Source organism: Festucalex cinctus, chromosome 1 (genome assembly GCF_051991245.1).
Source record: "Festucalex cinctus isolate MCC-2025b chromosome 1, RoL_Fcin_1.0, whole genome shotgun sequence".
NCBI classification, from domain to species: Eukaryota; Metazoa; Chordata; class Actinopteri; order Syngnathiformes; family Syngnathidae; genus Festucalex; species Festucalex cinctus.
In genome coordinates, this window is record NC_135411.1 from 54,183,684 (window position 1) to 54,196,190 (window position 12,507).

At 37.9% G+C, this 12,507-nt stretch overlaps 1 protein-coding gene across 3 annotated transcripts in view; it reads right to left on the minus strand.

The window, feature by feature from the left end:
• Positions 1-3,966: 3,966 nt before the first annotated feature.
• LOC144000854 (uncharacterized) overlaps positions 3,967-12,507 on the minus strand; it is a 41,623-nt gene continuing 33,082 nt past the window's right edge. For 2 of the 3 annotated variants that reach the window (XM_077494535.1, XM_077494545.1), the window contains 6 exons: positions 11,164-11,206; positions 10,724-10,761; positions 10,562-10,649; positions 9,222-9,399; positions 4,740-4,772; positions 3,967-4,566 (listed from right to left, as the gene is read on the minus strand). In XM_077494535.1, coding sequence (XP_077350661.1) covers positions 4,438-4,566; positions 4,740-4,772; positions 9,222-9,399; positions 10,562-10,649; positions 10,724-10,761; positions 11,164-11,206 — 509 coding nt within the window. In that variant the 3' untranslated portion in view covers positions 3,967-4,437. The remainder of the gene's footprint in view (positions 4,567-4,739; positions 4,773-9,221; positions 9,400-10,561; positions 10,650-10,723; positions 10,762-11,163; positions 11,207-12,507) is intronic. The other variant, XM_077494556.1, reaches the window with a different exon arrangement.

Below are 12,507 nucleotides of genomic sequence, written 5' to 3' on the forward strand. Positions count from 1 at the left end.
AAGTCCCAAATCAGTCAAGAAATCTATTGCAGCATCACAGTAAGCAACGTTAACAGCACTTTATTGATCTAATCTAAGCAGACAAAAAAGCTAATTAAAAAGTCAAATAAATGAATGAATGTAAAATGTAAACCCAATAAAAACTGCATTAATAAATACTAGATAAATTTCCAGCAGACATAATAATAATAATAATAAATAATAATAATAAATTATTTATTATTATTATTATTATTATTATTATTATTAGTAGTAGTAGTAGTAGTAGTAGTAGACGTAATAGTAGTAGTGGTGGTACATGTATACGAATACACAATAGTTACTTTATTAATGCCAGTAAACAGACATTTAAAATAAAATATTAAAGAATGAAAAAATGATTAAAAGAAATGAAAAGTAAATTAATTTAAAAAAATAATGAAAATATATTTTTAACAATGCTACATGTTACTGAATAAAAACAATTAGTAATTACAACTATACACACGGATCAATAAAATAATAAATACTTTATAAATCATGGCAGAAAAAGTTCAGTAATAATATACAGTGAATGAATTAAAAAACAAGTAAAATAATTTAAAAAGATTAAGAGCTAAATCCCACATGCTCATAATAAAGCATAAATAGTATTATTTATTTATTTTTTATTTTTTTTATTGTTAAGTGTTTTTTTTTTATGCACCAGAGAATGGATTTTTTTTTAAGTGGGTACCTCTTATTGTCAGACACTGTAAAAACTGAAATATACAGTAAGCACAATAATGGACTTATATTTTTGTTAAATATGTGGCGGTGTGATGGCGTTCATGATGATGTTATCACTAAATGACATATCTTTATCTTTAGCCTAATTGGTTATTTCTGCCTCCTCCCCCCAACCTGCTTTGTGCACCCACATGACCACGTAATGCCCTCCAACCAAACGAGCAGCCCCCCTCCCCAAATGTTCACACGCACGTACACACACCCCTTCACATGGTAATTGTGGGTGTTTCCATCTGGACTGTCATATATCTTCAGCTGCAAAGACACAAGCTGTGCATTGTTTTTATTTGAACTCACACATTTAAAATGTGTCTGGAACCCTATTGACTTTTAAAATATAGTTTGGTAGCCGATACATATTTAAAAATCCCTAAATCTTTAGTGATGTTTAGTTTAGCTTAATGTTGCGCATTCTGTAGTGTTTTGGTCTAGCCCATATTATTGGAACTCATAGGGCAAATGTGTCTTCTTTTTGTACATCCTCAAAGTATTTATGTTATTTTTTTATTTTGGGGTTAAGTGTAATAGAAACTGTGAAAATAAACATGCAACTATAGTCTATTTAATTTTTACTGGCATTGGTTGCAGGCAGATTGATCGATCTAAATATCGATATATATGTTGGTATTTATTTATTGATACCAACGTGTTGCGATCAACCGTTAGCTATTTATTTTTTTATTCATCCACAACATAAAGATTGGTGGTACTGGCTCGATCAAATCAATACCAAATCTTTACAGCTTTGCACACCGTTGAGATCCATGACACATCCATTAGAAAGCCCATCAGAGGACCGAGAATTAATTTTTATGCAAACTTCATATTGTATTGTATGTATTGGTGTGCTACGAGGTTCAGGACTTCCAGTACCACCTCTCAGGCCACAGACACCACAAACCAGATTACGACACCAGACAGCGTGGAAATCAAATTAAGATATTGTCTTATTGGTCTCAAAATATGACTGTGATACGTTGGAGGCGGTTACGTGACACCAAAGGCTGCTGGGAAATGTCTGCTAATTGGATGCACTTGAGTGACTACTGCAGTTGCATTAGCCCACATCGTAAATCAATTACAGCCAATAGACGTAGTGTCTGCTGTTTGTGTGATGTCATGATATCATATCACGTGGCTGAGTAGCATGATATCATCATTTCTTCACAAAAAGTATTTAAAAATTGACAGAATCTGATATAGTAGTTTGATTTATCAGTGAGGTTAATTAAAGTATTTTGATATCATATCGTGATACTATGGTTATTTCTAGCAGCATGTCGTATTGTGATGAGATAGTATTGTGACATGTATCACCATTGACAAAGCAATGTAAAATATTATAATAGCGGTATAATTGATGAAGCATTGTGCTACTGTTTCACTATGAAATTGCCCACATTTGAAGTGGCTTGTGAGCGTATAGTTGAAATTAATTAGCAATCTCAGCCAATCAACATTAGGATTCATCCATCCATCCATTTTCTTAACAGAGACAAAAACCATATAATTTTCGGCTCATTTTTGTTCATGAACTAAACTATCATATACTGTATAAACAAAAAGTATACCAGTTGAAAGACCAAAGTCTTAGGTATATTTTTTGTATTCATGTCATTTTCGTACTTTGTGTCGGTGCAGAGTTATAAGCTATCAAATAGAGGAACATGTGACATGTTGCCCCACCAATGGGTAAGTTGTCACACTATATGGGGTAAGATGTCACGTTGGATTTTGCAACTAATAAAACAAGGACAAAATTATCCTTGTTCTCCTCTTTGTTTGTTTGCTTGCTTTTACAGCCAGAGAAAGTGTTTAGCATTGATCTATATTTACTATAGTCATTGAGCAAACTTTAAGATAAAATATTATGAAATAAATTAAGTCCTTAGGAACTGCTGGCTTTTAGGTCATAGCTCTCAGCCTCAAATGTCTGTTTTGCTTCGCTTAAATTGGAAATTTGAGATTAAATTGAATTTAAAAATAATAATAATAATTTGGGTTAATGGATGGATGGTTCATTATGAAACATAAACCAGTCCTGACACGTAGGCATACTGTAGTTCCAACATCTGGAAAATCCATTTTTATCAATGAAACAAAACGTATCAAACTAAATTCCTCATTTGTCAGACTCATCATCTGAAGAACAATTCTGGCATACATAGAGTTGCCAGAGGTGCATTTTTCATTGGCCCATTCTTTGCATATGTGACAACAAACCCCAAAATGACTGGGACAAGTTGCCACAAACGACCATGTTGGCTAAAACTTGCTCTAGTTCAAAGTTAGCTTAAAACAGCAGTGACTGCATGACAAGATGCCTGAATCTCTCCTCTACAGTCCACATGATTTGCTGATATAATTTGTCTATATACGACGCCTGTTTCGAAATAAATGAAGGTGAAAAAATGTACTTTGGGTTGTGCAAAACAGATAACTGGCACTCATCTCAGCTCACAATGTGCTATTCTCTTCTTAGACAGTACACAACCCCTGACCATTTATACAAACAAAACTAGTATTCCACTTTTTCATTGCGCCCTCTGGTGGAGAAGAAAATTTCAATGTGACAACTTACCCGTGATACAACTAGCCCCAGTCGCCCCTACAAAGCGCTTGGAAGGTGCTGGATCTTCTTCATGTCTGCGGTTTAGTCTCGTTTCTCCTGGCAGCTCGATGCTGATTGGATTGCATTCCTCTTTCCGGACCCTCCACTCAGATGATGAGCACTCGGTCGAACTCTCAAGACGTGAGATGCACATGAACAATTTTACTCAAAGAAAAGGATAGAAGTAGAAATAACTGCACATGCATCTTTTTAAACCACATTTTGACATAAACTGTCATAACCACTGTGTAATACAATCAAGAAAAAGTACTTACTGTTTTTAGTGATGTGATTTAATCCAGCCTCATTTATAATAAATCTGCAGATTGGGATCTGGGCCACATACAGTATATAAATACAGTGCTTGACCCATACACTATACATGTATGTCAGATTGATCATTTCTGGAAGTCAGCCACTATGTTGTGGTGACCTGCTGGCTGAGATTAGGGCCGATTTGCCAACATGCAGTTTTTGGAGTGGCTTCCATGTTTAAATCAGAAAAATTATGATGAGTACCCTATTTTTTTTTTATTTTAAAAAAACAAACAAACAAACAAACAAACAAAAAACAGCAATAAAATAACTTCTGAGTTTAAATTATTTATTTTGCTGGTGTGCAATTATTTACAAAAACGAAACTGTACACACTTAGAAAACACAAAGAACAGCAGTATGATGACAATAGTGATAAATTGGCACACGCACCACAAAAAACAACATAGTTGTTATTAAACATTGCAACAAGCATAAAAGACTGCTAAATTAAAAACAAATTAAATCCCTTCACCAGCATTTAGAACGGGGGACCAGCCCTTATTTTGTCATTCGAGATTCTTATTGATCAGTAACAATAATAAGCCACATCCAACGAACCTTTGATTGAACAGGTAGTGTTGCACAAATTCCATTTTCAAGGCGACAAGGAAAACAAAAATCACCAGTGACACCTACTGGCCACTTTCAACAACGCTTGACTCCACACAACTCTTCATTGTCATCTTATTTGTTAAAAAAAAAAAAATAGGTGTCCGTTGTGTGTTGTGGTGGAAGCTATGTCAGTTTTTCTTTTCATCGCCAGGCAGGAAGTAGGGGTTCTCGTGGCCTTGCACCAGGTACGAGTAACGCGATGGGTTTTTACTTGTGAAGGTCTTCATTCCATCCGGGTTGAGATCATACGATCCGGACTGAAACGGCAGCGAGAGCAGTCAATGTGTTAGCTTCACACATGCACACAGCAGCAGAACACCACCACTACACGAACGACTAAGTAAGCTCACTAGCACCACCACCATTTCTTGAGATCCCGTCACCATATCTGAATTCCACACTAAGACCACCAGGAGGGATTAAACCTTACCTTTTTCCATCCTCTCTGCTTCGGAGAAAAGCCCTAAAGCGACACATCGGGAGTCAGGCAAAGCAGGGCGCATGGGCGGGAAACTAGAGTTACTTGCAGCACTAGCTACTACTACTACTACTGCTACTACTAGTGCTACCAAATAACATTGTTAGAGGACAGTTAAACATTAACTGCAGAAAAGAACGAAAGCCAAGTCGGAGGCTCAGAGGAAAACATCTTAATATCACGATACAAAATACTTTGCTATTAAGTATGATAACAGATGATTCAATTATACAATATTGTCACGATACTTAACCAAAATTACGGAGCGTATCACAAAACGATCATACTTTTCCAAAGTTGCAGGTAGTATCAAGATATTATGTTATCGAGATACTTTGTCAACAATATCGATATTTTTATGGAAATTGTGCAAGAGCACCGCAGTACTGTCACAGTCACATGTCTGGATATGCTGAAGATTCATGGGCTAAGTGGAGATCATTGTGTCTGACGCCTTTGGAGATTGAGCACGTGGAGGACGTATACCTGCTGGCTGTGCTGGTGGTTATGCTGATGCTGCTGGGGATTGGATCCCACTGGCTGTTTCGTACGCTACGAAAAATGTCTGATCGCCAGAAGAATGCAGAGGAAATGGCTGCGGCCACCCTGAGAGCCATCACTGGCGTGCAAGCCGGCCGAACTAAGGCCTGTGATGACACTCCTCTGGTGAAAAACGACCTTGCAGCACTCAACCTTGCCATGAACGGAATGAGGAGAGACATGGCCACAAGGTTGCTTAAACTGGAGAAAAAAGTCGCAATGAACCAAAATCGTGATGAAGACGGATCTGAGTGAAGGAGGTGTCGGACACATGGTTTTCACTATGCCCAGTTATCTAAAGCTGCTGGACTGTGATAATCCACATGGTATTAATCAACCAAGTGATCAACAAACTATTGGAACGAATCTTCTGTCAAGAACTACATGCGATCAAATCACTGGTGAAGATGAACTGATTGAACTCTCAATAATCCATTTGCCTGAATCAAAAGTCTCCGAATGTAATCAACTGGATAACTAACTTCATGGACTTGATGAACTGAGTGAAATTTTATCATCTCTGCTGATTCTTAACTACTACTGCTTGATTTTATGCGTCCTAGTATAGTATGGGGGCGGGAATTTATAAGCTTTATGCTTCTTCCTGCCAGCCCTTTTTCTTTGCGGTTATTATATGTCAAAATTGTATGATGAAATGTTTGATTGTCACAATGCTGTCCGAAAGGAAAAATGAACAAATAAATCAATCAAATCAAATCAACAGTATTGTCATGATACTTTATGAATGATACCAGTAGTATCACGATACGATATCATCATGATACTTTCCCAAAGTTAGTTAGATAGTATCACAATATTATATCGTACTGCTTTGCCAATATATATTTTGTACGTTACATACAATATGTTACTAATGCATCACAATACAATATTGTCATACCATTGTCATACTTTGCCAAAGTTATACATAATATCATGACACAATATTATGGTAATACTTTGTCAATAATACCAATAGTATGGCAATACAATACAATACAATGTTTTTCTAATGATACTGGTAGTGACAGCATTGTGAGCGTCAAAGGACCAAACTCAGAAAACAGGTGAGCCTTGACGTTCACAATGCGAGAATCAGGACAAGTTGATGTCAATTTCAGTTGACTGCTGAGAGTGCAGTATAGGAGGTTCCTGCGTGACGTTTTGTTTATGTTCGTGCGTTGCATCATGGGAGACTTATGTGGCAAGAAGCAATGTGTATTACATGGAGTTCAATGGTTTTTGTATATTCGGAGGAAGATTAAGAGAAACAGATGGTTGATTCTTGTTTTGCCATCAATTGTACTGCCTGTTGGGGGCCCGATAAAGTTTTTTTTTAATCACATTCTCACCAAAAGCCGCGAAAAGGGAAAAAAATAGCTTTGAGCCAGCCGGGAGCGTATAACTTCGCTCAAAATCTGCGTTCCGGCTGATGCTGACGGGTTTGCGAAGCTAACTTTATTGCCGGTAAGTACTTGTGACTATGCATCCATTTTCTTGACCGCTTAGTCCTTACAAGGGTCACGGTGGGTGCTGGAGCCTATGTCAGCTAGCTTTGGGCAGTAGGTGGGGTACACCCTGGACTGGTTGCCAGCCAATCGCAGGGCACACAGACGAACAACCATCCACACACACTCACAAGCACACCAAGGGACAATTCGGAGCGCCCAATTAACCTGCCATGCATGTCTCTGGAACATGGGAGGAGACTGGAGTACCCGGAGAAGACCCACGCGGGCACGGGGAGAACATGCAAACTCCACCCAGGAAGGCCGGAGCCTGGACTCGAACCCGAGTCCTTAGAACTGGGAGGCGGACATGCTAACCACTCGACCACCCATTGTAAAATAAACTGAGTACTATTTTCGAGGTCTTATTCAGGTGTTCCAAAGCATAATCGACAACCACCCTTACTTGTTCCTCGTCTTGAACTGGGATCCCTGGATCGCTAAACCTGAAGGCTGAAGAAGCCGTCCAGCGTTACGAATGGAGGAGCAAAATGCAACGAGTATCGGAATTGTGTTATAGATCCCTATAAATAAGACAATATATATATATATTAGGGGTGTTAAAAAAATCGATTCGGCGATATATCGCGATACTACATCGCACGATTCTCGAATCGATTCAATAATTGGCAGAATCGATTTTTTTTTTTTTTTTTTTTTTTTTTTTTTTTTTTTTTAGGATTCACACCTTGAGCATGGAAGAATGTTATATGAACGGAACATTAAGCCTTAATATTTTATTTTAATGCTGTTCAAACATGAAACAGATTCCAACCTCTATAAGTCTGAAATTTCAGATAAATAAATAATACATTTTCATATAAATCTTACACTCTACAAGCTTACTGATTAGTATTTTCCAAATTTGAATGAAAGAAATCGCAACAATCGACTTATAAATTCGTATCGGGATTAATCGGTATCGAATCGAATCGTGACCTGTGAATCGTGATACGAATCGAATCGTCAGGTACTAGGCAATTCACACCCCTAATATATATATATATATATATATATATATATATATATATATATATATATATATATATATATATATATATATATATATATATATATATATATATATTGTTCCTAGTTTTATACATGAGTGTCCACATATTGTTCATCTTCTTCGAATAAATATTGCATTTTGTATCTGTGTTTTAGATACCTGCCTGTGTACACAGTAGCTACAGTTGTAAGTCTTGTCCTGTCAGCTCCATTAAAGGTGCTAAAATGCTAGTATGCTACGTAACACGACTGTATGTTTCTCCAAGACTAGATTTGAAAAGAATTGTGTCAGCTCTGATAGTCACTTGTTTAAACTAGAGACCAGATGTCATTGAAATTCTCACATCACAGGACAAGTCTCACTGTACTAAAGCCACTGCATTTCCAAAAGTAAATAAAGAATAAGGTGTGCTGATTGTTGACTTAATTCCCCCATGAAACTAATGATTGTTGACTATTTCGGGGGGTTGGTTTTGGAGTGACATACTTCCACAAACTTAAATGTAATGCGATAGATCCTCCTTCCATTTGGCGACACAAAGAACACTTCAATGAAGAATAATTACCCAGCTTTGCACAGGGCTTTGTGTTAACTAAGAGTAATTTTTCCCAAAGCAGATGTGTGACCAGGAAACAGGTGAGTTGGAGCAAATTTTGCCATCATGCCACATCTCATATGGGCTTTAAATAGTTTCAGTTTTGTCGCCAATACATACATTAAGCTTCTCCGTAAACCTCCTCCGCCCTTCGGCCGTTAAAGTGCTTAAATAGCGACGACTTCGCCCGATAACTTTCTTTGTGTATGGTGTTTCTATACAGTCCGTCATGTTGTCTGCCATACAGCCATCTGCTAAAAAATGTCAACAAAGTATGCTCCTATGGGGTATATGCCACAGAAGAGGCGGGACTGTTTTTACACATCAGTTTGTTTCCGGTTCGGTTTGCGACGTGTGGGCTGCGTCAAAAATACTTGTGCTTCCGACTTTGTGCCCCTCAGTTGCGCGTTCGCAACCCGGACCGGAAACAAACTGATGTGCAAAATCACGTCCCGCCTCTTCCGTGGCATATAGGACAGAAAGGCAGCACCCTGAGATTGATTAAAGATGGTGTCAAAGGTAAGACTGAATCATTATATGCCTATAGTTAACTATGGAAGAGCTTAAAATACCGTAATACAGAACCTTTAATCAGAATATCATGTTTAGACTAGTGGTGGCACATAGAATATAATTATTTCAAAGAAAATCTTTGGATGGACTTCTCCTTTTAATGAGTAATTTATTATAATGATTTGTGAAGATATGGCTTTCTGGACATAATTACTCTTATTTATTTATTTTTTTCTAAAGAGGCCTTCTGCAAGTAAAGAACTCACCACGCCGTTTCCGTGATGCTGTTTGTCCATCATCTCCATGGCGGGTGCAGCGTCCCAGGTGGCGGCAGTGGTAGCGCGGGGAATAGGCGTGATGCCGACAGGCCACGGCTTGGTCAGCTCGCCCACCGGGTACGGACTGGCATCGCTGTGCTGCGTCTGGCTGCCAGAGCACCGCCGCCTGGCGTGGATGCAGATGGTTATTTACCGGGATCATTTATTATCATTATTATTTTTTTATTTAAAATGTTTTTTTTTATAATACTTTAAACTGACAATTAAATGTCCCTTCACATATAGCATGTGAAATCTTTAGTTAATATGAATAGGAGATTGATATATTGCTTAAGTGGGAAAAATTACGCATTTCTGGATTTAAAATTTTACCCATGATGTGTACTTTTGCTTTAATTGTTTGTACTGTAATTGTTTTTGTTTCATTTTATTCATTTTTCTCAGTTTTTATTTTCTGTATTGACAAAGCTTTACTATAGGAGAAAAGCAAATTGAAACAAATTTCATGTGTTTTATATATATATATATATATATATATATATATATATATATATATATATATATATATATATATATATATATATATATATATATATATATATATATATATAGGTGTGCTTGTGAGTGTGTGTGGTTGGTTGTTCGTCTCTGTGTGCCCTGCGATTGGCTGGCAACCGGTCCAGGGTGTCCCCTGCCTACTGCCCAGAGCCAGCTGAGATAGGGCCCTTCTGAGGAATAAGCGGTCAAGAAAATGGATGGATGGATGGATATATATATATATATATATATATATATATATATATATATATATTGCATTATTAGGGCCCTTGAAAGGTGCAAAGCAAAACAAAGCAAAAATAAAAATCATTATAAAAAAGTCATTATACTTATACTACATCATTCTACTTGCTATTATAATCACCTCCATATATTTATATACAAAGTAGAATTGAAAAACAATTGAAAGAAAAAAATCTGATAATCACAAATCAGTCCAAAAACTATTATTTGGATTTTTTTGTTAAATGAAATAATCTTACAACTAGGCATAAAAAAATGTATTTTTATCCATTGACAATTTTTATCTTTTTCAAACATCAAACCTAAATTAAATTAAATAACGTGTTGCAACATGATGGACAAAATATTGACATACTTTGTAAATTAAGATGCCTTAGACAATATTAAGCAATTTGTTCAATGTCTTCTCACTTCTGTATTTAGTTTGTGTGTAGTGGACTAGAATGCCCCCTGGTTGTGAGTAACTGCACTGCATTTTTGAGAGTGTCACTGTCTCAATACACTGAATGCCATTCCAATGAACTCACCAGCAGCAGTAAGAGAGCAAAGCCAAGATTAAGATAAGTAGAACTCCACCAAGAACGCAGGAGACGACCACCACTGCCAGCAGAGATGCTGCCAACACACAATTTTGTTGTCACTCTTTACTCTGTGCTCACAACAATCCAACAAATAATATCGTCACCCACAGTCTGTGCAGTTGAAGCCTGCGTATCCAAAGGCACATCTGGAAGTGAGAAGCAAAAATACATTTATTTCACAAGAAGGTTCCAGGATCTTCATAGAGTGTATTACATGTGTACAAGTAAAAATGTAAAAAATTATTGTCTCATTATTTTTTGGCAAGATTAAAACTCATTGATTTATCAAAAAGTAGTTGGAAGTGTGGTTGGTAAAGTTAAAATTACAGCAACGAAACCACCAATTTTGCAGCATGGATTGTGCTTTTTGTAACCTGCTCGATGTTCAGTATGGCTGGGAGGGTAAGCAGTGCACTTCAGTGATAATGTGCTTAGAGCCACAGGGGCTGGGGGAAAAAAACTAGAAAAAGAAGGCCCTGACTAATACATTTGAGTGGAGAAAATCAACTGGTGAGCAACTGGTGTCGTATTTGTGTGAGGTTACTCACGACTGGCAGCTGTCGCCGACCACTTTTTGCCCGCTTGGACAAGCTGCGGACGCACACACAAACATATTCATAAAAAACATATTTGACACATGGGAAGTGGTGGTGTCGTCGGTGTTTGGACCAGCTTCTGTCAATAGTATTAGAGCATTCTTGGTTGGACTGAATGATTAAAGCTCCCCTTTGTAAATTCCTGGTTGATATTTTTATGAAGTGGACTGAAGTGATGCTGAAGATTTCAAGCCTTGAAATGCTCTAATGATGCCAAACGTACGGTATAAGGCAGAATGGCCTACATTTAAAAAAAAAATTTAAAAAATGTGTTCAACCGTCTTCTCTTATATCTTCATATTATTTTGGTGCATTTTATCCTTCCCATTTTGAGAATGAATTTGGTAGACCAACACGAGTTGAGCCGCTGCTCCTCTGCGTTGAGAGGAGCCAGCTGAGGTAGCTTGGGCATCTGGTTTGGATGCCTCCTGGACACCTCCCTGGAGAGGTGTTTCGGGCATGTCCCACCGGCGGGAGGCCCCCGGGGACGACCCAGGACACGCTGGAGAGACTATAGGGTAGATTCACTAAGAATGCGCTGCGTCCGCTAAAAGCGTGAAATATTGCTCCACAACTGCACCCGCAGTCTGCTCCCAGTTAACCACCTATTCACTAACGATATTGCTATAATCATATACCGGTGCAAACACGCCCACAAATTGTGACAGCTGTGAGAAAATTTGCACCTGATTTACCACACATGGCAATGGATTTGCGCCAACAACATGGTAGTATAGTAACAGTTGCGAGAAAGATGACATGATCAGAAAGTGAAGTTGGACCGAGAGGTGCAGAAGCGTTTTCCTCATTGAGCACCATTAAGCTGTACAGAGCAGAGAGGATGACGACGACGTAATTCATTCATAAAGTACAAATTATTGGTGTGATCATTTCTTCATTTTCAGAGGTTGACGTGGGCATACAGTATGCAATCTGGCACGTAAAAATGATCGGAAATTTGACTCTATTTAGAGTGGGACCAAATAGACCCAGTTTTAGAGTAATATTTACACTTAGAAGAGAGTAATATAGAGAATTGGGAAAAAAAAATCCCTAAAGGGTTGAGGAACGAACTCATGAGCTTTAGCTTGGGAGACTGCCACATTACCACCTGAGGTATGCCACTCCTGAGCCACTCCACTGTTTGCTTATATCCAAGAGGAGACTGAAAACATCGTACGAGTTACGAAGATTCCAACTGACACAAGCAATATACTAGCACAGAGCAGGGGCTACGTGGCTCGGAGAGTAGATCATTTGTCTCCTAAGCTGACGGGTGTGAGTTCCTCAACTCTT